Source organism: Polyodon spathula, chromosome 20 (assembly GCF_017654505.1).
Source record: "Polyodon spathula isolate WHYD16114869_AA chromosome 20, ASM1765450v1, whole genome shotgun sequence".
In the NCBI taxonomy this organism is placed as follows: domain Eukaryota; kingdom Metazoa; phylum Chordata; class Actinopteri; order Acipenseriformes; family Polyodontidae; genus Polyodon; species Polyodon spathula.
Window position 1 is genome coordinate 3,892,050 of NC_054553.1, and position 26,407 is coordinate 3,918,456.

Here is a 26,407-nt window from a genome sequence, read left to right on the forward strand (position 1 = left end):
CTTCACCTTTCCATTTCAACTCAGCGGGGCACCAGGCGCCATCTTATGACGTCATGAAGTTCGTCAGGAAGAACTTGAACCAAGGGAGAGTCGGTGCCCCTCTCCTTCAACTCTTCCCGAATTTTTGCGGTAACCGCGTCCCCATCTTACTCTTATATATTACCCCCGAAGGAGGGTGCTGACCCCGTTATGTTAATTGCGTACGCGTACGGCGCAGCTTGAGAAAGCCGGGCTTTTAATCAGTTCTTAATACAATTTGTATTTAGAGATAGGGAGAGGTGGTGGGGTCTGGGAAGAGGCTGCGATCCACGGCTGTATATTCTATTACTGTATACATTAAGAGAGCAGTACAGTGTGCTTGGTGCTCTGTCCACCTCTAATGGCAACGGTTACCGATTCTGCACTTCTCTCCACTGCTCTCCACTGCTCTCACACAAATCTAAATAAAACAGCCTATCGTGGTAACCTGGCAAAATGTACCCTATAATTCTATATGTAGAATGCATGACGTAGCCTACAAGTCGGTGTGACTTGCCATGGCTGTACAAAGATGGAGCAGCATATCGGATGCTAGTTTTTAGAAGTGGGTGTGGGGCAAATCTGTGATCACTGCTTATTAAACATCGGCTACATTACAATATATTATTACTATAGTGTTTAACCCATTCGAGCGTTCTTTCAAAAGGCGACCCATGCAAACCTCATTGGATCTTTGTATCAAACCACGAAACATGTTTCTGCTTCCCTGTTAACATAAGATAAAAAACAACAGGCTGGTAAGAGAGTTCTAATTAAAATGTTTAAAACAATACAACGGAAGACTTTTAATTTACAATACAAAGGGTCTTTGGAAAAAAAATAATAACACAAAAACAAAACTAACAAACACCTGCTTATAATAATTTAGACTTATGGTGTTGCAAAACAATTGGCATCTGCCCGAGTTAGTGTCGAGATGGTTTTAGCAGAAGACAAAGACCCGAAGAACGCGCATTCAAATGTAAAGGAACTTTCCCTGCAGTCTTCAAGTTCAGCTCATTGCTTCTTTCGCATTTGTGACTTCTGAGATACCTGAAAAACCACTCTTAAGAGGACTAGTAGTGTAGCCTGTGAAATGACACAATGCTTACCCCAAATAATATGCTTTTCCGCTAAACCATGTGTTTTTCAGACTGTTTTATGTGTCTATGTTGAGTGAATACATGCAACATTACACACACAGGCACGCACGCACCCACGCACACACACACACACACACACACACATATATTCTCATTATTTAAAAATCCAGAACAGTAGTATTTTTTGTCTTTGTTTTGTTTTTGCTTGTATTTAGCTGATAGGCTTATTGCTCAATTTATAACTGGGTTACACACTGAACGAAAAAAAAAACAAAAGAAGCGTGTCAGTGTGCTTGAGGACACGCTGTCGCTTCCTATGAGAGTTAAGGCTGCTGTCCTGAGATTCTGGAGAGGATATCTGCAAGCATGAGGGAAAACCAGTATAACTTCAACTTTTCCCTCTGTCGAGATGAAATGCTAAAATGGCGCCTTTCCTCTGTCAAGTTCAAGATGCTGAGAGCTCTCCCCCGCGGTTGCAGTGAGACAGGCTGCTAACACAAGCTTGAAGGGTACAACCAATTAGCTTCAAAGAAAAAACAAACAAAAACAAATGTGACGTTTAATTGTAACCCAAATAGTTAACTTCTAACTTAAACAAAACCCTGTATACAGAAACCGCCTAATGAATTAATCTTCAAGGAGCAGATCATGCAGAACGGAGGGGCATTGCAAACGCGGCAGTAATTACTTTCCAAAAGCGAAACGCTTACTTGTTGTTTGTAAAAGGTGTCTTGGTATTTTTAAATGTATTTATTTCACTAAATATACTATATTGTATCTATTAAATATATTGCCTACCCAATGCACATTTTATGTTATCTTTCTTTCCCCTAGTCCATTGTGAGGCATGCTATGCAATCTACTGCCAGGGACAATTAATACAATTATCTGGAAGAACAGGTTTGATGATATGCAATATTAAAATGTGATGTGCAGGCATACACAGAGACCTAAGGGTGATTTTTTTTTTAAGTTTTTATAATAAAAAACAAGAGTTTAAAAAAGTTTATAACTATCTTTCCGCTCTGAAGCGAAAATGTATTGCATTATTTGAAAAAAAAAAAAAAAAAAAAAAAACACGTACCACAGTTAATATCGAAGCTTTCAACTTGGAAGACCAAAGTGTGTATATATTTTTTTAAATTATAAAAAGAACAGTATAATTCAAAATCACTTTAAAAGCCGTAAGTGATTGTTTAACCGTTGAGTTAAAAACTAAAATATAATTAAGAAATGAGAAAAATGTAGAATATAGGATTCAAATCTCTAATGGACATATGTTATTGGAAATGGTTAATATTTTGTCTTTTCTGTCATATAGACATAATAATAATATAATAATAATAATAATAATAATAATAATAATAATAATAATAATAATAATAATAATAATAATAATAATGAACACATTTTTTTAAACAGCGATTTGTGCAAACATAACATTCGGCTAATAATCAAATATTATCATTGAAAAAATGACTAACAAAATATAATGTGGTTATTTTGAAGCTATTGTCTACAGGCGCATACCCCCCCCCCCCCCCCCCACACACACACAGTACAGACTATAGTTATCTTATACAATCACCCCTTTCATTCCTGTTTACATACAGACGCACACGCAACACAAATACCACTCAGACAGATACTATTCGCTTCGTCGGTATATACATTATTAATGCGCAATACCTTCGCAGCGTTTGTGTGCTGACCTTAAGTACCCCGAATAGGTCACTGTCTCACTGCCTCGGAATGATTTACAGGATATTTGATTGCACACCTTCCAAGTGAATGCTTGCAGACTTTTTGAGAACGTCATTGAGTGAAACGTGTTAATTTGCACAGATGCAATTATGATCGTCCCCAGCAAGTCTCCTCCATGAGTGCTAAGTGCAATATTATTCATCCACGTTTATGATCGCCCCGCTTGGAGACAATTCAATTGAGATGTCACATTCACCCACCGGGAAGACACTGCTACAAATGAGCACATCAAAAATGTGACACCTGGACCTTTAGTATAATCATGTGATACCCACGTTCTGTGCGTCATATTAATATTAGCATATTCAGGCTTCTGTGTACAGTTGAAATATGAAGAAAGTATAACACAGTATAGGCGATACACGTTGTTTTAACATATCCCAGCATATTACTAGAATTTGTATTGGAAAACACAACAGTTTTTTTTATTGTTATTTTTATCATTATTCTTATTTGCTTGTGCTGATTGGCAGTAGCATATGCCTCAATAAAACACACTTATTTAAAAGACACAATTGCAATGTGCGATGTTTAAAATTGAGAATTTTTAATGTTAAGCTGGTTATAACCAAAAACTGTACATCGTTTTGTTAGAAAACATTTTCCATAAATATCATTTTCAGTCTCGGAGCTTAATGGCGATAATTTAAATTACAAATTGATAAATATGGCATCATGGATAAGTATTTACAAAGCTATTACAAAAGGCAACGGTATAACGGTCACAGTCTTATTCTAATAATACCACATTTCCATCCTGAAAAGGTACACGAAACAACAGATGCGACCCCATCGAACAAGGAATACATTCACCAGCATATATTTATTTATTATTAATTTTTTTGTTCAAGACAACAAAAAAAAAAAAAAAAAAAAAAAAAAAAAACTTTGGCACGTTTTGTTTTTAAGACTGTGTGACGTTTTAACAACAAGGCGACGTGAGAACCGCCCTCATTGAACATACCGTGAACGATTCATCCTTTTACAATTCCTTTTCGAACAAAAAAAAAAAAAAAAAAAAAATAAAATGAAAAGAAGATAAACTTTCAAACCTAAAAAAGGAAACCCATCTTTACTCCGAATGCAAGTCGATTTCTAATCCTGAGAAATGTAAAAAGGCCTGTCCAGAACTCCTGTCCTGCGCACCGAAACTCAATTTTCAACTCTTGAAATCTGCGGCTCCTTTATCCATTCCCCTTCGTGCCCCCTGGCGCGCTTGTAGTTTTTGAGGTTTCTTCCTGTTGGTACACATCAGAGTCCTGTGTGCTCTGTTTCAAACGTACCATTCATTAAAGTTGGGTGGAAGTCCGTCGTTGTGCACTGTTGCGTTTTGTACTGCGGACGGTGGTGTTTTTGTGGGGTCTTCCGTGCTGGCAGACAGAAGAGCTGGTGGTGTACATGACTCGTACCCCGAACTTGCCGCTGGAGACGATTCTGAGGCTTGAGACTCGTGAACCTAAAGTGAAACATAAAACAAAACAAAACAGTTAAATTATAGTCAAATAATAATACACTGAAGATATTCGTATATTCGTGTGGTTAGACCAGCAACTCAGCCTGCATAGTCTTTAATAAATACATATAATATATATATATATATATATATATATATATATATATATATATATATATATAATATATATATATATATATATATATATATGTGTGTGTGTGTGTGTGATGTGTGTTATGTGTGTGTGTGTGTGTGTGTGTGTGTGTGTGTCCCCTAGGGATAAAGAATTTTGTATATGACCCACCACTCTGATTTCACTTACCTAGTAACCATTTATCTTTATTAATAGAGATACGACCCGAACGTACAACCAAAAAGACCCCACCCCCCCCGCCGCCCCATAGGGGGGGGGGTTGGGGGGACTGTTTGCTCTTTAGTTTAGTACGTTGTATAGAAAGTGATTGATATACAGGGAAGACGCTATTAAAGAAATCAGAAAAGCACGTACATAGACCTGTAGATACTGAAAAACAATTAGATTCTAAAGACATGGAAATAGCAAGAGTTGTTGAAATATTTGGTTTGGAAGCTCATCCAATATATTTACGACTTTTTAACGCTATTAAAAAAAACAACAACTAATAAACAAAACAATACAGTTAGGCTATATATAGATTATAGGAAAACGTTGTTTCATTACAGTACAACTAAGAAATAATCATACAAATAAATAAATAAATAAATAAATAAATAAATAAATAAATAATGGCATAACGATCTACTGTATTACAATATCTGTGTATAATTGGCTCTGCTTTTTCTTGCCAGGTAAAGAGAGTTGATCTGTTTCCACACAGTAAATAAACAGTTCATTACCTTCATGTGTTTCCTGAGCGAGCTTGGGTGCGTGTAAGACTTGTCGCACACTTTGCAGATGTAAGGTTTGTCCGAAGTGTGCACATGCATGTGTTTCTTTCTGTCACTGCTGTTTGCGAAGCGTCTATCACAGCCCTCGAATTCGCATTTAAATGGTTTTTCACCTGCAAGAGAGAGAAACAAAAATACACATAATTACAAGAGCAAAACCAACCAAAACTGACTCCAAACAACTCAATATCTCTGCATGCGCGTCTGCTTTTTTTTTTTAACACAGCGCATTATGAAATATATTTTTCAACAAATAAAAAAATACAAGTGTTTTTTTTTATTCTGGTTCATGCTTGAATTTCAAAGCACCCACGAGTTTTATTGTTAATGTTTTTTTTTTTTTTTTTAACCCTCGTTTAATTGCTTGTGATTCTGCCGAATTTCTCTAAGATAACATAATATATAGGCCAATATAGGAAGGGGAATGACCAATAAATACTAGCACAAGCTCTTAAAGGATATTCATTTAGCTCTAAAAAAAACAAACAAATAAAGAGAAAATACTTCAACAAAAAGTTTGACTGATTTAATTAGGAGGGGTGTAAATCAGCTTGAAAAAGGAACGGAAGTACCGAACGTTAGGTTTCATTAGCATTTATACTGTCTCCCTAACTTAGAGAAAAGAACCAAATCTTCAATTCACACGCACTGTCCAAAGCGGTGCTCAGCCCGTCTCACGCGATTTTGCTAATACACAAATACACTTCGAGAAGCAGAGAAAGTGCATTTAGCAGTACCGTACTTAAAAAACGCAAAAAGCCAGGACTGCCATTTCAGTCTAGCAAAGAAACACCAGATTGCCAGAAATACGAAACATTACCCTCACTGTATACTCTTATTCACATGTTTTAGTTTCCGTGTTCATGCACTATATCGTGCGGTGCCTACTCCATTCAAATAATTTTTAATACGAAAGGAATCATAAAACTTTATATTTACCTGTATGAGTTCTTTTATGAATTTTCAGGTTTTCGGACCTGGCAAATATTTTTCCACAGCCGGGGAAGGGGCAGGGAAAGGGTTTCTCTCCCGTGTGGACTCTGACGTGATTCACCAGTTTGTATTTGGCTTTAAAAGATTTCCCTTCTCTCGGACAATCCTCCCAAAAGCAGATGTGGTTACTTTGTTCGGGTCCGCCGACGTGCTCCATGGAGATGTGTGTCACCAGCTCGTGCATGCTGCTGAACGTTCTGCCGCAGCTCTTTTTGGGTCGGTTCATCTGGGTCTCGTCGATCCATTTGCAGGACATCTCTTGCTTAACATGCGGCCTCATGTACCTAAAGAATGCCCCCGGTCCGTGGTGCGGCGGCACGTTCATCGCCATGTTCATATTAATCGGGTGGTTATAGTTGTGCATCTGGGCTGTGCCATAGGGGTCTGTCCGCGGGCTCACAACGGGTCTGTAAGGGTCTGGTCTTCCAAATATGTCCCCGCGCAAACCCAGATGCATTTGACTGGTCACTGCGTGTCCATTCGGCGAAGTGTGACTGGCGGGCTGGTCGTGAAGCCCTGGAAATAAAAGGTGCCCCGGGTTTTCGGCGATTCCAGGTCCGTGCAGACTCCCCGCTGAAGGGGCAAAGATCCCATGCTGGGCGCTCGTAGCTGCAGATTCCCCGATTCCAGCACCACGGTTTCTAAACAAGAAGTCTCTGGAGTTGAACGCCCCGCCGCTGTACGAACCCATCTGCCCAGAGTGGTGGTGACCAAGGGCAGTCGCATACCCAGATGCCTGCGGGGTAAACGCAGAGTTCTGGCTGGAGGAGATTTCGTGAGCCACGGGGCTGAGTTTGAAAGCCGCTGCATGGGAAGAATCGCCAAAGGGATTGAGTGCCAGACCAACATCCCTGCTGCCCATCTCATGATGCCGCGGTGTGCCAAAACCCCCAACTCCAAGCGCAGAGAACTGCGGACCGCTGTCAAGCAACATCGTCATCGGGAACTCGACGAGAAGAAACCAAAAAAAAAATTCTAAAACCCGGATTGAGTTCTGCAAAAAGCACTCTGCGATTGTAACTCTCTTTTTTGTGATCACAATAGGGTGAAAAAAACCCCAACAACTTGCAAATGCAAAAATCACCTTTCTCAGTACCGGTGGAGAAAAAAAGTCCCGCAACCGTGATCCTTAAGAAAGAGGATCAAACTTTCCCCCCCTCTCACACTGAGTGATGTCCTTGCTCTGATAAAATCAATCACTCACTCCTTCACATAAATGAACTCAGGAGGCAGCCCTACGAGACCCAATAAGGAGCGCGCTGCCTCCGTGGCACGTGATCACAAGTCCGGGCGCCAATTGGTTAGCAGTCTTTTGATTGGCACAGTTTGGCATTGAAAATGGCAGTTTGGCTGGGCTCTTCAATCTGATTGGTCAGTCCAAGCATTATTTGCAGGTAAGGGGCTTGATATCGTCTCGGTTGAATAATGAAACCTGGTTTATTTCCAGAGCTTTTAACCACAGCAGCTACTTTATAATTTTTCGTACTTGGTATTTTTTTTGCATTGCCTACATTATTGAGCAAACCGCTTTACATGCTTTTTTTGTCAATAAAGCAACAGCGTGTTTATGCATGTAACATGCACCGCAGAGACGCGTTTGGAGAAGTAACATTTGTCTCTCTCTTGTCGAATTATTTTATGCTTATGTTTTCAAATACAAATAACACAGTTAATACATTAATAAAGCATGGCTTTTATCTGTTATAGGCCTACTTATGACTTACATTGTATTATTATTATTATTATTATTATTATTATTATTATTATTATTATTTATTATTATTACTACTACTAGTATTTATTTTTTAATTAGCTTTGCCCATCTGTTTAGTTCAATTGATCCCCTGGGTGCGGACCGTAAAACTTCCCAGTCCTTTGAAATAGTGGCACGTCGAGGATAATGAAATGCGAAACTTTCAGACCCTGAAAGGGTCAGTCGTCTTGTTTCAGCTCTTTTTAACAGATCATCGCCTTCTTGTTTTTCTGATCAGTCTGTCTGCTGACGCGCAGATCCTCCCGTTTCGTGTTCACAATGTAAACGGCGATCAAGATAGGAACACCGATCTTATTGCGTATTTATTTGGAATGCAGGCTGTTTTGTTAAATAACTACATCTAGTCTATTTATATAAAATATAACTTCAAATAAAATATTATTTTACAAGAGTATCTTAGATCCCCTTAACGGATAAGTATTAGATTAGAATCGGTGTACTATTAGAGTTGTTGGTAATAATATAAGACGTTATACTTTTTGTATTTTTATCCCAGTCGTTGAGATGAGAACGGCGTTTCTTTCGATTCATTTTCAGTGACCATTTAAACATATCAGACTCTGAATTCTTGTTTTTGGGTTGTGGTAGGGGGTAATTTCTTCAAAAGAACTATGCGGGAACTCTTCTGTGCATCACGATCAAATAAAGGACAGAAACAGCGATGGCAGTAATTGGAATATCCTGAGATTCTGACTACCCCCCCCCAAAAAAAAAAAACAGCCATTGAGGCAGTTTCACAGGCTGCCGCCGACTCACTGCGGGAAACATAAAATCTGATCAAGTTCAGAGACGCGCAGTGAGAGTCCCTCAAGCGGCGCTTTATAACCGCTCTGCTTTCACATCCCTTCTCCAATCAGCCTCTGCAAAGACTTCTCAGTCTTTATTTTAGAGTTTGAAAAAATCCTAGACCTCCTTTTTCACGTTCACTTTCAATCTATACGACTTTCATTCTCACATCACCCCATTCTTCAAGAACAGTGTAAAAGTGAAGGTAACTTTATCAGTCCGCTTTTTGAAGTGCATGCAGATAACACATGGAAGAGTTCGCTTTTGGAGGTAAGCTTACTGCCATGGGTGGGGGTGGCGGGTTTGTATAATGTGGGCGATAAAATACTGCGCTTAAAATTTGCAGATGACTTCTTTATTGCCCCCAATGCTCGCTCCCAAGGAAACGAAATACCGACCACTTCCATTTGCTTCTCTGATTTATTGGGCTGTGTGGCAGATAGTCGTGTATGGTAAATATATTGATGCAACATGTCATCAACTTCTAAGCTGTTGGTCAGTTGCACGGCACAATTCACCGTTTGCTTCTGTGAACACACACACACACACACAAACACACACACACACACACACACACACACCACACACACACACACACACACACACACAGCCGCGTTCTCATACACACCCAAAGATATAACGGTAAATATGCTAGTAAGTATTAAAGCTAAGATTCATGGCGACCTCTGCGCACTTTCACATGTGACAGGCAGTAAAGTTTGCTGAACTTTTCCGTTTCAATATTTTATTGGCTCGTTGCAGTGAAAGGACTCGGTAGTAGAATTATTATATATGTCTCAATATACTCGGCAGGGGTGTTGCTATAGGATCATTCACAACGAGAAGCACGTGCACTGTTGTCTCTAAAACAAAAACGCTTAATTCAATTAGACCATCTAGAGACTATTCCGCTGTATAGGGTCTCTGAAATTACCACCATAGGGCAATGGAAGGCGAGTGACCTTTGGCTTGGAAAAGGCCTCGTGTGTAGTTGAATGTTACTGTCTTTAAAAATAATCGAAAGCAACTGTTGACAGCGCAGGAGAGATTATGGCATATCATAAAAGCAGTCTGTGCTGCAAATGTTCTTGAATTTCAGAAGAATGAATTCATCCAGATGTCTAGAATGTATAGGAATAGTTGGAGGGTTTTCAACCTCGTTTCACCCCCCCCCCCCTCCCCCGTATTCAGAAGGGGTAAGTTGAATGCGTCACTTTTTTCAAACTCATGAACTTTCCGATAAACCTTTCAACAGGCTGGTTTTCAATATGGGACATTTTCTTTCAACTGTGGATGTGCAGCACATAGCTTCGTATGATTCATTTGTCTCGTGTGTGCGTGTGTGTGTGTGTGTGTGTGTGTGTGTGTGTGTGTGTGTGTGTGTGTGTGTGTGTGTGTGTGTGTGTGTGTGAGTATGTGCGCGCGTGTGTGTGCAAAACAGACATTATGTTTGCATTATTTAAATAATTATATTCTTGCATGTCAACTTTTATCCTTGGAAGTATGTGATATTATATATGTAACCACATGCAAGCTAAAAAAAATAAAATGTCGTTTCTCAAATCAACAGAACATCCCCCCCCCCCACGAGTATTGCTTTTAATATTTTGTTGGCCACCAGAATGTTTTAATGAAATACTCGTCTTAAAACTGTGGGTTTTATTTTGTTAATTATAAACTCGAATTACTAATGTACAGGGAACCTGCCAGCCATTTTACACAAACACAACACATTGACTTTCACGCAAACATGTTGCTCTGTGTGTGGATAGCGTGTTAGCAGTGGAGCTTGTCTGCAGGGTATGTGCTGTCCTTATCGTGTGTGCCATTTTGTGACTCATCTCAATGTTTATCTTAATGGTCAGCTTTCTTTTTAAATGCTTCTTGTACGTTTATCTCCCACCTTTTTATAAATACAGTGCAGTTGTAAGGAAAATAATCCCCAGTCTTACCTAATAATAAATAAATATACAAAATAATAATTATTTTATTTTACTTATTTTTTTTAAGCATACCGGTAACTTAATAAACTATAAGTTAAAAAATATGTTTTGTATATTTTAATTAAATTTAAAAACATTAAAACACTACAAGGAGGATACTTAACAATTGTTAACGACGAAAAAGATTTGCTTTTACTTATATATATATATATATATATATATATATATATATATATATATATATATATATACACACACACACACACACACACACACACACACACACACACACACACATTTCTATATATAAATATTTCTGGGTATTTTAAAGTTAGTGTCTGTAAGAGAGTGTAGTTCACTATAAGCACTGATAGCAGTTAGCAGTATTGTTGTTCAATATTGCACTATTGAAATGTTGGGTATTGTAGGCGCACACACATACACATAAAAACTTGTACAAACGCACAGAATCGGAATGGCGAGATTATTTCGCAGTGTATCTTGACACAAGCAGGTGGAGAGCGGGATGCCGGGTTCCTCTTGCGTCAGCCTAACCATTATGGGACAGTAGAAACAGAGAATACGTTCTTGTGCGTAGCCCTATTCTCACAAACAGTTTTTGTGCAACACGTGCATTTGAAACTTCAAATATTTGTTGGAAATAAGTGTTGGCTTAAACGTTCATGCACTGATAAATTGATTCGAGATTAATAACAAAATGGTTGGCCATGACAGCACACACACACACACACACACACACACACACACACACACACACACACACACACACACACACATTTTCTTCAAACCTATGTAAATGTGTATCTGTGGATACTGAAGGTCAGGTGTACTGGAATGAAATGTCAAAAGCAGATAAATTATCCCTCCATTCTTGCAGAAAGCACTTTGCCCGCATGTTGGTTTTTAAAATGAATGTCAAACAGCAGACCTGTTTAAAAACAGAGCTTTAAGTCAAACGAATAAGTGATTTCGGCGGAATGATCCTGTTTCATTTTTGTTGATGTATTTATACTTATTTTAATTCCACATTAAAAAAAAAAAAAAGTTAAATATCAAAATTGTGATTGGAAATTGTCTTTCACAATATAGATCTTCCCATTGTAAAATAAAATAAAACAATGTCATTTTAATTGCGTTTACCGATTGCAATCAGTCGCTTAATTAATAAGGTGTGCTCAACATGCCGCGCTCTTCTTTGTGTCCGGGCCGTGTTGGCAAGACGCAAGCTTTCTTTTGCAGTAGAGGAGAGAGCTGGTGGAATCACCAAAGACGTCATCACAACGGTCTCCTGACGACAGCGAAAATAAAGCATGTCTGTGTTTAGTAATGACAAATCATTTTATTGTGCATTTGTTCACGTTATTAATGTCGCATGTTAATGGTTAGAATATTACCTTTGCTCGCTCAGTGCCCGTTTCAGCAGGGTTTTATACAAATGTATTTTATTAAGTCCCCCTCACAATGGGATCCACATTTTTTTTTTTAAAGAAACAGACATATATTTTCTGAAATTTGACTCCCAGGCCAGCATTCTTCAAAAGACCACAATGCCTACAGAAAAGAAAATAGAACAGTTAGTGGAATGAGTTTAGAGAAACCCCCAGCCTCCCCACCCGCATACCAAATAATATAACACAATTAAATATATATAAATCACTGTCCATTATCCGAGCACCGATTTTGGCTTTTAAAGCCTATACAAGAATTCACTGCATCACACACATCACTGCGTTAATTCCCTCTCCTGTTTTAAAAGCCCGGCTGATTTTCAGTATTACAGCATGAATTAACGAGAGTCACTATCTGTCACATGGCTTGTGTTTGTGTTTAAGGAATGCATTCGCCAAAGAGCGCATTGAGTTTGGCTTTAGAGATGCAAAATTGTATATTGAATAACAACTGTGTATATCTTGTTCTTTGTAATTGATCCAATGGGACTGTACCACGTTTTTTTTTTTAATAATAAAACAAAGACAGATTTTCAAAAATAAACTTTTTTTTTGGTAGTTTTTTAAATGATGATTAATTTAAACAGTTGAGTACATTTAAACTTGTATTGGATACTAGTATTGAAGTGTTAAATCAGGTGCCGATCGAGTTTCATAACTACTGTGTCCCAGTGAAATATAAAAACTGTATTGGTTATAAATGTCATTGAGCACTGAACAGTTCTTCATTATATAATAATTACATTTTAATATAATCATGGCACATACCGTGCAGTTTAATGAATTATTGTTTCCTGTAACAAACCCTCCCATCTCTGTGATAGAATAGCATATAGCCAGTGTATCTCCAAATGAATTTGAACAGTATTTAATGACAGGACCGTATTCACTTTGGGACCGATTTGAAAATTCACAATGCAAAGTTCACACTTTAGTTTTGGCCATTAATTTCACAGATTAAAAAAAAAAAATAATTGCCAGCCTAAGAGCTTTCTAAACTATATACCACACATATCAATTATCTCCAGACCTTTGATTCAATCCTTGTCAAAACAAGGCGCGCTGCTTTTTCACACTTCTGATTGTGTGTAAGCTTTCCCGACGTGTTTGGTTGCTTTCTGCATTATCACAACTCCCGATTCTTCCCATTCAGAGACTTTTATTTATTTGTGTTTCCTGTATAGTGTCCAGGAATCAGAATGTGTCCGGGGAAACCCGTTTATTTTCTGAAACGCAGATTAACTCTTGAGACCGAAAAAAGTTGCGTATATCTCAATCAGTGACTAAATGTGACCTGTGGGCTGTTTCATTGTCTTTCCTCCTTTTGTCGGGGCACACATTATATTGACCCATTCTGCCTGACTGCGCCCCGAGTGGCAACCGAAGCCACAAACTACTCGCAGGCATCTTGCCTCAGTCTCCGGTCCGTCTACCTCTGCAGAGAAGGAACGAGCAGAAATATTGCAGACTGACGGGGTTAATTACTCTCCAGCACCCCGTCTTTGACTACTGACTGTCAGCTAAATCAATTCAACTTTGCCTGTGTCGGCACTGTTGGTTTTAAAACTGTAGCGTATCATTATATTAGAATGTGTTTATGTAGATGCATCAAGTTAAGGGCGTTATTTACTCCCACCAAACTCCACACAAACAAACAAAACAATAACGACACCAAAATATACCAACTACATACAAAATATACACATATACCAAATACATTGATAACAAAAACGAATATATATATATTGAGAAAGATATGTACAACATATCGAAACGTTGGGCAGCGCCGAGATATATAATATATAATTATAATATATATATATATAGGATTATAATATATATATTGCATTATATGGGAAATACCCCTATATAATTCGATTAATGGGGTAATTACCACGGAAATATTAAGCTATATCATTAACGTGTTCTGTAATTAACCCAGTTTTACAGATTCGTGGCAATAGAGATTGTAACTAATCCCTGAGTCTCTAATTAAACAGCCAGACAATAATGTTCAGGATCAGCAGTTGTGGCTAAGTCTAAATCGTCTGCACTGATATGTGTTTGGTTGGCGGATCAGTCATGTTTTACTGTATTGTATTTTACAGCTAATTTCTATCTAAACAAATATCTAAAGAACCCGTGTATTTATTTATTTAGCTGAATTCACAACATAACCTTATGGCGGCTATATCTATCTATCTATCTATCTATCTATCTATCTATCTATCTATCTATCTATCTATCTATCTATATCTATCTATCTATCTATCTATCTATCTATCTATCTATCTATCTATATATATATATATATATATATATATATAGATAGATAGATAGATAGATAGATAGATAGATAGATAGATAGATTTACTGTCCTGCATAGTAAAATAGGCTATAGACAACAGCAGAGCAATAGCTGTGGTTATGTTGACGCAGAGATAGCAGTTAATACGTTGTAGACATTTTACTACAAAATAATAAGCGAAAGGGATCTGATGGAATATGTATAGATTTTATTGTGCATGTTTTCTAGTGAAGTGTGTTATTGAAAACACATAAATGCAGCCCAAATTCTAGCTGCCAAAAACAAACAAACAAAAAAAACATGTGATACACACATGCTTTGCATTTGCTGTAACGCAGTATTTGCGAAATCCTATCGTCGAATGAAAAAGTAATGGTGGTGGATGACGATGAAATGTTGTCACTGTTTGTGTTTGATTGCTTTACACAGGTTGTTAATCAGTTGAAGTATCTGCACCGCTTATTATAATAGCCATGCACACATGCAAAGACTATCTTCCCCACTTAAAAACACATCTCTTATATTCCCCTAGTGAACATTGGTAGATTATAAAAAGAACTTGCAGTGGGTTTCAAACGGGTATACGGAAGTTATGTGATTACCACTCACGAGGCAGCTGCCCTTCTGCTCAGCAAATGGAATTGCTGACTGGGAGAGTGGAATGCAACCTCTCTATGGCGTTGTTAATAAAACCAAAAATACGTTCCAGCCACGCTGTTCATTCTGCTGGTCAACTGAAGTGGACGTACCCTATTCAAGCATTCACACGGTGGGGCTGGATTCAATGAAATTACGAAACAAAACAGCAACTTTACTTTAAGCTTCGATCTATTGTGTTTCTATCGGTTTTGGGTGTTTGGAATTGAATTATTGCTATAAAGATGAAGCTGTTTGGTTTTTTTGTGTAATATATAATTGCCGTTGTCTACTGTGTGTGTGTATACCCGAGTAAAAGTAAAAAGGAAATGGGCAGACATTGATGACGTAAAGACACCATGACGTCACACGTACACAAATCACTTTATCTGAGATGGAATCCTGGTTATGAAATTAGAAATAAAGAAAAGCATTTATCGGATCTCAGACTATAATTAAATAATGGTTATATCTTCAGTGTCGTGCATAGGTACTTTGTTGAATGAGACAAGCGCAGGTTCGCAGGTAAAACAAACAAAAAAAGCGTCCAGTGTATAGGAATGCGTAGAACCCACATTGGACGTGACGCCAGATGACGTTTGTTTGTGAACGGCCCACAGGAAATGCCTCGCGTTTCTTCTCATAACGTGTATAGTTCAGTAGTTTCGTTTTACAAGTGGCAGCATTTAGAGACACTTTAAAGCCAACACATAAATAACAGAGATGAATTTTGAATAGGCACAAAGCTGAGCAGATACAAAAACAATTAATGAAGCGAACTTCCCATATACAGCCAGGAGACCTATTTCCCCGCGAAGTTTTTAAAAATGCGTTGACTGGTGTGTGAGAGAAAATGAATGTTGTTTGGAAAACCAAATCCAAATTGAAAATGAAACTTCAATCTTATAGAACACATTATAAACATACAGTAAATCATAAACATAAATCATATACAGAAATCAAGATATATATATATATATATATATATATATATATATATATATATAGAGAGAGAGAGAGAGAGAGAGAGAGAGAGAGAGAGAGAGAGAGAGAGAGAGAGAGAGAGATTTAACATTGCTCATGCAGATTGTAAACGCATCTTGTTTGTTTAAAAAAAAAAAAAAAAAAAAGGCGTACATAAACTTAACCAAATTTTCCAGTGCAGTCTTTCTGCGGGCGTTCTAGAACCTCTGGGCTTTCTCTGAATCCTTTGGTTCTGTAAATAACCATTCCTGTGTGCTGACTAGAATAATTAGGACTCAATAATGAATGTTCCATGAGCATTTGGAACCCGGAAATATGGTACCAATGGTTAGAGCGCTCACAGGAGCTCTCTTTTTCTAAGGGTCTTTTTAAAGCCAGACGGAAACATCACTCACATCTGTCAGAGACCAAAGCGGTGCCATTTTTATATTTGTGTGCGTTGATTAACCACTATTGTTTTAACTGGACATTCTTTTTTTTTTTTTTTAAATAAGTCCGTTAATTTAACTAGCAGGAATGTATAAACTCTCTGTACAAAAGTCAATTTATTGCCCAATATAATTTAAAACGAAACCCACAAAACACATAAAGATAATTTCCTGGCAGGACTATATCTTTGTTATATGTATATTTAAAGTGTATATTAGTTCTGCCAAGCCCTTGACTGGCCGAGGTTTAAACGCAGTGCTGCTGAAGCGCGTTAAATAGCTTTATTTAGTTTGGATTGCTGTTGTCTTAGCGGTATTCTCTGCTATATTATTAAAGCACGGTCAATATACCCCAGCTGTCCTTGATATACAAATATTAGGAAAACCAACACGAGAAATACTATTACAGTAGGCTTTGGATAAACGTAATACTTTTTGGAATGGCGACGAATGGGTTAAATACTGTCCCGTTTGATCCTTGTGTGAACATGTTTAAATCGAGACATTTGCTGCAACCGGGGAGAATCCCAGTATGTAAAAAATAAATAAAGTTACACACTGCTAGTGTTACATGTTGTACATGCATATAAAGGCATTATAAGCTAGGTATTTTATTCCTCTCGCAAGAAAACTGTCACATAATGTTCATCTTTACAACACATTGTACGGCTCTTTTGCCTTTGTGTACAATTCACATCACTGAGCTTACACTGTGCCCTCTTAGAGGCTGGGTTAAATAGAGACAGAGTCAGATTGCTTTGAGTTACTCGCATTAAACAAATAGACGCTCGAAAATTACATTGAGCGCCGCAGACTTTTTTTTTTTTTAAAGCAACAAAAGTTAACTGTTAACAACGAAAGTTAGCAGACTTTGAAAAGCAACTACAGTTAACGTTTATAATGTCAAATCTACCACTTTGCAAAGGATGCCAAGCCTCAAAGCCAGCGAGTCACCAATGTTTAGCGGCGCGCGGAGCATTTCAAAGCATTTTTTGTGCAATATTTTAATAAAGGAGTCCTGCAGGGAATGCATGCGTGTCGCTTTTAAAACAAACCAAGCTGCCGTCAATCATAGCAAATTCCAACCAATCCCTAAGCACCTTTTTTTAAAGCAGCTCTTCCTGCTGTGCTTTTATATTACACCGGGCCTGCTTCGAGGCATTTTACTAGTACGAATATTGCTACAAATCAAGAGGGCAAAGTATGGGACTCACACCAGCTCGAATTAACTTGAGCGCTGCGTCTGCTGCCGCTGCTGCTAAACCCGGTGCTAGGAATTCCACGTGCAGCTGCCGGAATAATGGAAAACACGATTTATAGGCAGAGCCCAAGTGTAACATTGCTTGATTTTGCAGGTCCACAGCCATACTCCCAGCAAAATATGACAAGCCTTTCCAGATTTAGTGGCTGCCCTCTTTCTTACGTCTACCCTGGGGAGAGCAATACTGAACCCAGCGTGGTGCTGCCACCTTTGGCCGGGGAACACATGGGACACCCCACTGGCAGTTCCTTAAAACTCGGCCCCTCGCACAGTTTACGAGACTATCCCGAGGCGAGGTCCACTACTTATGTTGGTTACTCTGTCCCCCAAACTATAGATTTTGGATACACCAGCAGCCAACGCTTAGTACACCATAGCGCTAGGAATCTTACCAGTGGAGGAGATCTGTCTGGATCAAACATGCCACCAGTTACTGATCAACTGGCGACCAGAGCTTCCCAACATGGTATTATGGGAAGGTACCGTGACCGTTCCAACTTTAGAGAAGGCAGAAACTCCGCTTTCTTCACCGCCTTCCAGGAGCAGGCCCACAGCTCAACTGGCGATTCTCGGGACCTCAATGGCCAGGTGATGCTGGGTTTTCCAGGGGAGTTAATTCCCAGGTCCAACTCTTACAACCAGTCAGTTGGCAGCTCCAGGGGCAGCAGGCAATTTGTCACTCAGTTTCTCAGCAGTTACAAACCGATGAATATGACTATACAGAGGGGAGCTGCCGCAGAGTTCTTCAGGTGCTCTATGCAGAACATCAAACAGGAGCTGACTTGCAAGTGGACTGACAGCAAGGAGACGTCTGGCGGGAAGCGACCCTGCTCGAGGACATTCGGCACCATGTACGAGCTGGTCACCCACGTCGCGATGGAACACGTCGGGGGACCCGAGCAGTCCGACCACGTCTGCTACTGGGAGAGCTGTGCCAGGGAGAGGAAGCCCTTCAAAGCGAAATACAAACTGGTGAACCACGTCAGAGTACACACAGGGGAAAAGCCCTTCCCGTGTCCCTTTCACGGCTGTGAAAAAGTTTTTGCCAGGTCAGAAAATCTCAAGATCCATAAGAGAACTCATACAGGTTAGTGACGTTTACGATTTGTGCTATCACATTCGAAATAATGTATTATTATTATTATTATTGTTATTATTATTATTATTATTATTATTATTATTATTATTATTATTATTAGCATGATTGTTGTTATTCTTGTGGTTTTGTAATTATACGTTTGCATTGGTAGGCTATGCACACCATGCTATGATTTATTAACAACAAATATGTCAGTTCTATATGTTAAGCAGCTTGGCTGTTTAGTTGGTCAACTTGTCAGTACGCTAACAGTTTTTTTTTTTTTTTTTCAATGAATGAGACATGCCACAAACAGCATTGAGAATATTTGAAATCTTTACGCACATAAGGGTTCGGCTATGTTGCGCAGCTGTTTAATTAAAACACTATAGTACAAAGGCACCTTTTCCAGACACATCGCCTTCTAGCTTGCACTGAAAGGAACGTGTCCTGTAGACCACGTCTCATTTAAAATCCTGCCTGAGAATAATGAGCCCGCGTTTCTGTTTTCAATAACCTAATGGAAGGAAACTAAGTAGCGCGATCCCTATTTATTGCTGCTTTAATTAATTGACAAGTAATTGAATTAAGTTGCAGTCGGAGCTAATCAGTGTATATTAAGTGTGCTTAATTTCATTATTGGCGTCTGATCCATGCGTTTAAATATAGGCCTATGAATAAAGCAATATAAAAATGGAAAAAAAAAGACAAGTAATGAACTCGTTATATACGATCAATAAATTACCATAAGCACAAATGGCATAATAGAAAGGAACGTAGATTACAAATTGAATTTAAAATAAAATAAAACATGTGTAATAGGTTTCAATGAACTTGTGTTCGTTTGAACTTTTTAGCACAGTGCCCGCTTCGCTTTGTCAGATCTCTCCAGTGGGAAGATTTAAAGCGACAGTGTCCCCTTTTCTTGCAACGTCTAAGCAATCGGAAAAAATGTACGCGCTTGCAATAATATATCATGTAAGGAATAGCTGAATCGATACCTTGTCTTAACTTTTTATCTATGCAGTGTCATGTTTTGTTCTTGTTGGGTTTCGTACTTTAAATGCAAATACTGTTAACCCTTTTTGATTAGATTCATTACAAAGAAAGTGCACAGTCATTTACCCTGTCACGTTTTTAGCCCAGGTTTAATTTAAACAAAGTGCTTCGTGTTTCTCTGAATCCTCCCAAAAGAAACGATTTTGTTTGTTTGTTTGTTCAGTAACGTCTCAAATTCGATGCAACGGTGTTTCTTTATCAGAACGTAGAATTACTGACCATAATTAATATAATGTTTGAAAATCGAATAAAATATTGATGTAACGTGCTTTAGTAAATTGCAGGAGACACAGGAGATCAACTGACGTAGATCACACATCTGACAGTTCTGTCGTTCTAGAACATCCACTCGTCAACGTGCTATTTCTATACAATCCTACTTTGGATATGGGTGAAAAATATGTATGTGTGTGCAGTTTGAAAATGCTGTTAGGCGTTGTAAAACCACCCCTACTAAAGCCCTCTTATAGTTAAAGGCTGTAAAAAAAGAACACGAGAACAGTCCCCAAAATGTGAAGTCATCATTTTTTTTATCATTCAATTTTGTCAAAATCTCAGGAAGGAGGCAACCCCCCAAGGCAATGTAAAAATGAATAGTGTTTCAGACTAGCATACAATGTGTTTTGGTTTACTTTGAAGCTATAGTACAGAGCGACATTTGTCAAACAGAAGCAATATTTCAAAATGAACAATTTATGTATAGCAAATAATATTACTCTAGAAATAGAGTGTGTTCTGATAACTCGGCCAGTTCTTTTAAGAGTCATTAAACCACAGTAATTATTTCTTGCGAGTTCTTTTACATTAGCAGCTTGTTTTTCGTTTGACTACGAATAATTTATTATTATTTGTTTATTTTATTTCAATATAACACTAACTTCTGTAAGAAAGGCCTATAACGGCAGAATCCTATCAATGTATGTATCTTGTTATCCAGTTTATATTAAATGTGTAAATAAGGACAAAGCATTCTCAGACAGAGACTGTGCACAAGATAACCGTACGCCTTGTCTTCATTTCTATAAATAGAGTTAAAGAATTTGCAATGACTTTGAATGACAGGTGGTGTACATATCAACCACCTCAATATTTAGTTTCTTGACACATAGATACACAGTTAGTAAAATCACAGTTGATATTGGAAATGTTTTATGTTGTATATAAGGCGATATTATTGTCAAATAAATATGCACAATAGGCAACACTACTTTGTCTGCATTGTGGAGATTTATAGTTTTCAAGATGAACTGTAGGTTCAAAGAATAATACACTACAGCATAATGTACAGCAGTGATTTGTATGATAGGCAAGCGGGATTTGAATAGTTGTACAGACATGCAATTGCAGTGTGTGTGTGTGTGTGTGTGTGTGTGTGTGTGTGTGTGTTATACAATGATTTAAATCATTTTTAAATTATTATATGATCCTTCTTTTTCACAGGCCAGGTGTACAAAAACTGTGTGCAAATATTGAAATGTAACAGAAGGCCTATGTAAATATTTTCCTCTTGGGCCATTGAGACCGCTAAAATGTTGAAGTTATATAAATACCATTAATATTCCCGTTCAGTTGCAAGATAATTATGTATTTTGTCACCACCAGGCTTTAAATAACACACATGCTAAAAATGATTTTCCGCCTTCACAGATCTAGCCTAATGCAAATCCTGGAGGTAATGCTGGGTCACTTTTTCCCGCCCTTTTAGGTGAAAAGCCGTTTAAATGTGAATCCGAGGGCTGCAGTCGGAGGTTTGCTAACAGCAGTGACCGGAAGAAGCACTCTCACGTCCACTCCAGTGATAAGCCTTATATGTGTAAAGTCAAGGGGTGTGAAAAGTGTTACACACACCCCAGTTCTCTTCGCAAGCACATGAAACTTCACTGCAAGGTTGACACGAATAAAACAAGTGTGGAAAAGGAGCAGTGCGAAGCACGCAGATCCCCTTCATCATCGGACCGAGAAAGCGAATCCTTGTCAAACGCTCGGTGTGCAACTGCCTGTGGCGCACCAAGACGAGACTCCCCCTCCCCACAAATTCCAAGCGGCTCTTCTGCGGGGCCTCGTTTCCATTACGAGCTCGGTAACTGTTTGGACTTTTCATCGACTTCGAAGCCAGTGTTCTTGCAAAGAACTGAGCCGTCATTGTCTACTAACACGCCCTGCACAACACTGGTCCAAAACCCACAGGCTAGGAACTTCCAGTCTCAAGGCGCGTCATCTTTTGACAAGAGTATAACCCACGGCTGGTATACCTGTCACAGTGCCGTGGAGACCAGTGCCTCGAAACATTTCAACAGCGGCATCTCTTCTGCAGAATAAAACTGGGCAGAATACAAAACACATTCGAGTTAACACTATTTGTAAATATATTGTGTGTGTTTTTGGTGTTTAAAAAAAAAAACAGACAAACAAAAACAAAAAAAAAAACAACCCGTTGTTTGTAATTTGTTATTAATCTGCTTTAAATTGAATATGTAATGTATAGTAAATGAATTTGAATATAAGAAAATTATGATGTCCTATTTGTTAGTGGTCGTCGACCCCCTCAAAAAAACAAAACAAAACAAAAAAAAGATATGCTCTCGCATTTCGTATTATCGGAATTTGGGATGACGTGTATATTCATTTTAAAATGAGACCGAAGATGACAAAGGCATGGTATGTGTTGTAATATGTGTTTGATGTTTGAGATCTGCAATGAGGGATGCGGCACATGTTCCCCATGAAAAACATTTTATAAAATTATTTAAAGAGGGAACTAGAGCTTTTTTTTAAAAAAGAGCTCTATTACAAACAGCATCGTCTTCTCTCTAAAATGTATTATTGGCCAGACCTGATATATATTAAGTGCTCAAAAATAAACCTATTTGTGAGAAATGTGTTTTGTGTTGTGTGTTTAGTTACAAAGGAAAAAAAAAAAGAAAGTTTGTCTATTTCTGTGCAGAACACTCCAAATCGTTTTGGAGTCTCTGGTCTATTTGTTTTCTAACCCTGCTGTTTAATGTAGAGCTAAAACTCTTGGTGTCATTCTGCTTTGCTGGAATTCACAATTTCCCAGTCTAGATTCTACCCATTTTTTCTACTCCGCTTCATGGTTGTTTGAACTGGTTTTGTTTCATCTTTGGTATTTACCAATAACAATTTGAATTCACAAAGTAAGGAGTGCAGGAAACAAAAACAAAAAACAATAATATGTCACAGATACGCCTAGCCATGCATTACATGACAGGGTGCACACATGAAAACACTTTGAAAACGGTGTAGAATAGTAGAATATGATGCAGGGGGAAGGGAGGGTGGAATTATATGCATGCAGTATATGCTCCTGTTTATTACCTGTGCCTTATTATGTGATTCTGTATGTGAGGACGCAGATTTTAAAGTTATTTGAAGTCGATAGAGAATACAAGACACTGCCTCTGAAGAGCATTAAGACATTTAATTAAAAATGCTATTGTATGTACAATGCAATTAATTATGCATACTCTCGTTCATTAAAGTGTGCATATTCCCTTTGATCTGCCGATATGTGCTAAAACGAAGCCCAATATATTTTGAAACCCAGTATAGTTACAGTACCAGAAGTGTGTTTACTTCGGCTTTATTAGATTTTAGTGGATTAAATTCAGATGCCTTGAATTACATATGCGCGTTTAATCAAATGCAATGAACTAACTATAGGAAAAATGCGTGTTTGCAAATAGAACGAACTCAATCTAGGTCCACCTTTCAAAAGAAATGGAATGCACTTCATTTTAATCGTTTATTAGAACCCTGTTGGAATATGATAACGATACATTAATTCAGGGAGCAGGCCTGTGCAGCGTGTGCTGAAGTTTTCTCTGTAATGGCTACTTTTCGGGGGGAACCTAACATGGATACAATTATGTTAAATATGGCTGTTTTAATACTGGGTTGTTCCTGTGGGTTGTATGGCTCGGGTAATGACTGTACACAAGGTCTCAGTGAGACACTAGCGTGCGAGTCTTTTGAAATCATTGCAGCTCCACGTTATGGATTGTCCAGGAGCCGGTATTGAGCTTCACTGAAAGCGAACGCCTAGTATAGGTTCCAAACCCGTCCCGACCCACTAGACTGCTTTCATCATGTTGGAAACGATTCTATAGATCATACTGAGACTGAGGCCCAATACCTACAAGTCACCATCCCATTATACCTGTATATATTGGCTACGTCAATAAGGGATATATTTGACCTGAATTGAGAATCAAACGACTTTCCTGCCATACAAATTTTAAATTTCAACAAAACACACACTTCCCACGCAGGCACCACACACACACACACACACACGCACACAGGCACAAACATATAGAGGCACAAGCGCCCGCACGCACACGCACACGCACGCACGCACCCCCCGCCCCCACCCCCCCCCCCCCCCCCCCCCCCCCCCCACATTCAGTTAAGCAAGTTAGTTCAAGTTAGAGTGCCATCACTCACTCGGCACATGCTCAGTTCAGGTCTCTGTCTGCCTGTGGAAGAGGAGCTGTCTGTGCCAATGCCCTCAGATTTTATCTACAAAAAAATCGATTTTGATCTAGTAGAGTACATTCTTTCCTCAGTTTTCTTCTTGTGATATATACCTGTGTTACTCAGTTTATGGATCCACGCTTTTAGCATGCCCATCCCTGATCTCTGCATTTAGAATTGACACAATTGACTGCTCTTAGTTTTGTTGTTTCTTGCTGGAACATTTTTATTTTTTCAATAAAGATATTCAGTTTTTGAGTTAAATAATAATAAAAAAAAAACAAAACAAACAAACAACATATTTGCTTAAAATAAAATTGAAAATTATTCAATAAAACATTCAATTCTTGAGTTAAATGAAGAGTGTTTTTATTTATTCAATTATTCATCACAGAATGTTACATCTGACCCCACTACTCGTTACAACTGACCCTGGCTATGGGGTCAATTGTAACATCGGACACCTTACGTATCAAGCCCTCTTACCATATGTATATCAGCTCTTAAAACAGGATAACTGTGGGGATTGGTAGAGGACAGGTGTAAGTTGTTTGTATCAAAGTCTGGTCAAACTAGCTCAAATCATCTGTGCGTAATGGAGAAAAGGGTAAAACAATATTACAACTGTCCCGGGTCTACCCTACTATAAAAAAAATGCTTTACAAATACTCGGATAGCGCCCCCTCTGTTTATAACATTGGCACATTGAAGTAAAGACTTTGAAATAAACAGACTTGTCTATTAAGTTAATGGGACTCACAATGACCTACGTCAAAATCAATTGGTCTCAAAATGAGATAGGCGTTTGCCTGTGGGCTCGCAAGTGATTATGCTAACAACTATCTATTTAGAATGCTATCATTTTGGTAACTGTTGAATGTGAACTCGATAACATTTGTAATAAAGCTATCTCATTTTCTAGAGGATCTTTATAATTCAAAGACACTGGTTCTGATAAAACACGTACAGAATAATACTCATCAGAGGAAACTGAATTGAGGGCTGTCAGAAGTTTAGAAGTTCTCTTTGGCTAAATGAGTTATATAACAGTATCGTGTATTATATATAGGATATCTGCTGTATGTTTACGTTTAACGACCATTAAAAAAAAAAAAAAAAATCTTAACCCTAATATAATAAACCACACTTCAAAAGATATCCACGGTGAAGTTTTCTATAGGTGCCATTTAAAAATCTGGTATATTTATATATATATATATATATATATATATATATATATATATATATATATATATCTAAATAAATAATATAATTTTCAAGAAGCTGGATATCCGATTTATATATAATATATATATATATACACTTCAAAAGACCAATGAATTTTCTGGTTATTTTATATAAAAGACATTTGTCCAAAAATTATTACGTACGTTATAAAAGACACACGATCAAAACTATATATATATATATATATATATATATATATATATATATATATATATATATATATATATATATATATACATTTATTAATGGTTTGATGAATGCCTGATATCCTATTACTGTACATTTCTATGGTTTTAGAAAGTTACAGATCAGACCCCTTGACACCGCTAAAGGAACGTTTCATTGCCACATGTCTTTGCTATTACACTGTCCGATGACTTTCACAGCGTAACTCGTCCAAATTGATTTCACCGCCTGGTTTAAACCCGGTCCTTACCTGAACCCACCGTGAAGTTATAGCTCACATTGTATTCTGCAAATATAAAGAATTCCCTAATGCAATGTTGTGTAAATCCTAAAGGAGCGTGACATGCCCTTTTAGAAACACTGGTGGTTTCCCGTGCGTTGAAGTATGTTTTCAAACATGACATTTTGTACGTTTCCTGCATGCTAGTTTTTGCTATTCTCGCTACTGCAATAATAATAATAATAAATAATAATAATAATAATAATAATAATAAT

The 26,407-nt window shown here is 37.9% G+C and overlaps 2 protein-coding genes and 1 long non-coding RNA gene across 3 annotated transcripts; 1 reads left to right on the forward strand and 2 right to left on the reverse strand.

Moving 5' to 3' along the window:
- Positions 1-3,402: 3,402 nt before the first annotated feature.
- LOC121295279 (zinc finger protein ZIC 3-like) lies at positions 3,403-7,790 on the reverse strand. Its single transcript, XM_041219733.1, has 3 exons — positions 6,205-7,790; positions 5,215-5,378; positions 3,403-4,341 (listed from the first exon to the last, which is right to left on the reverse strand). Exons 1-3 carry the CDS (start codon positions 7,196-7,198, stop codon positions 4,159-4,161), a joined length of 1,341 nt encoding a protein of 446 aa, XP_041075667.1. The 5' UTR covers positions 7,199-7,790; the 3' UTR covers positions 3,403-4,158.
- Positions 7,791-12,267: 4,477 nt separating this feature from the next.
- LOC121295297 lies at positions 12,268-18,327 on the reverse strand. The gene is made up of 2 exons (XR_005946896.1): positions 18,240-18,327; positions 12,268-12,333 (listed from the first exon to the last, which is right to left on the reverse strand). It is a non-coding gene; the product is annotated as an uncharacterized LOC121295297 (long non-coding RNA).
- Positions 17,742-24,317, forward strand: LOC121295296 (zinc finger protein ZIC 1-like). Its single transcript, XM_041219764.1, has 2 exons — positions 17,742-18,934; positions 21,690-24,317. The coding sequence occupies exons 1-2, from the start codon at positions 17,887-17,889 to the stop codon at positions 22,301-22,303; spliced, it is 1,662 nt and encodes a 553-aa protein (XP_041075698.1). The 5' UTR covers positions 17,742-17,886; the 3' UTR covers positions 22,304-24,317.
- The last annotated feature ends 2,090 nt before the right edge of the window (positions 24,318-26,407 follow it).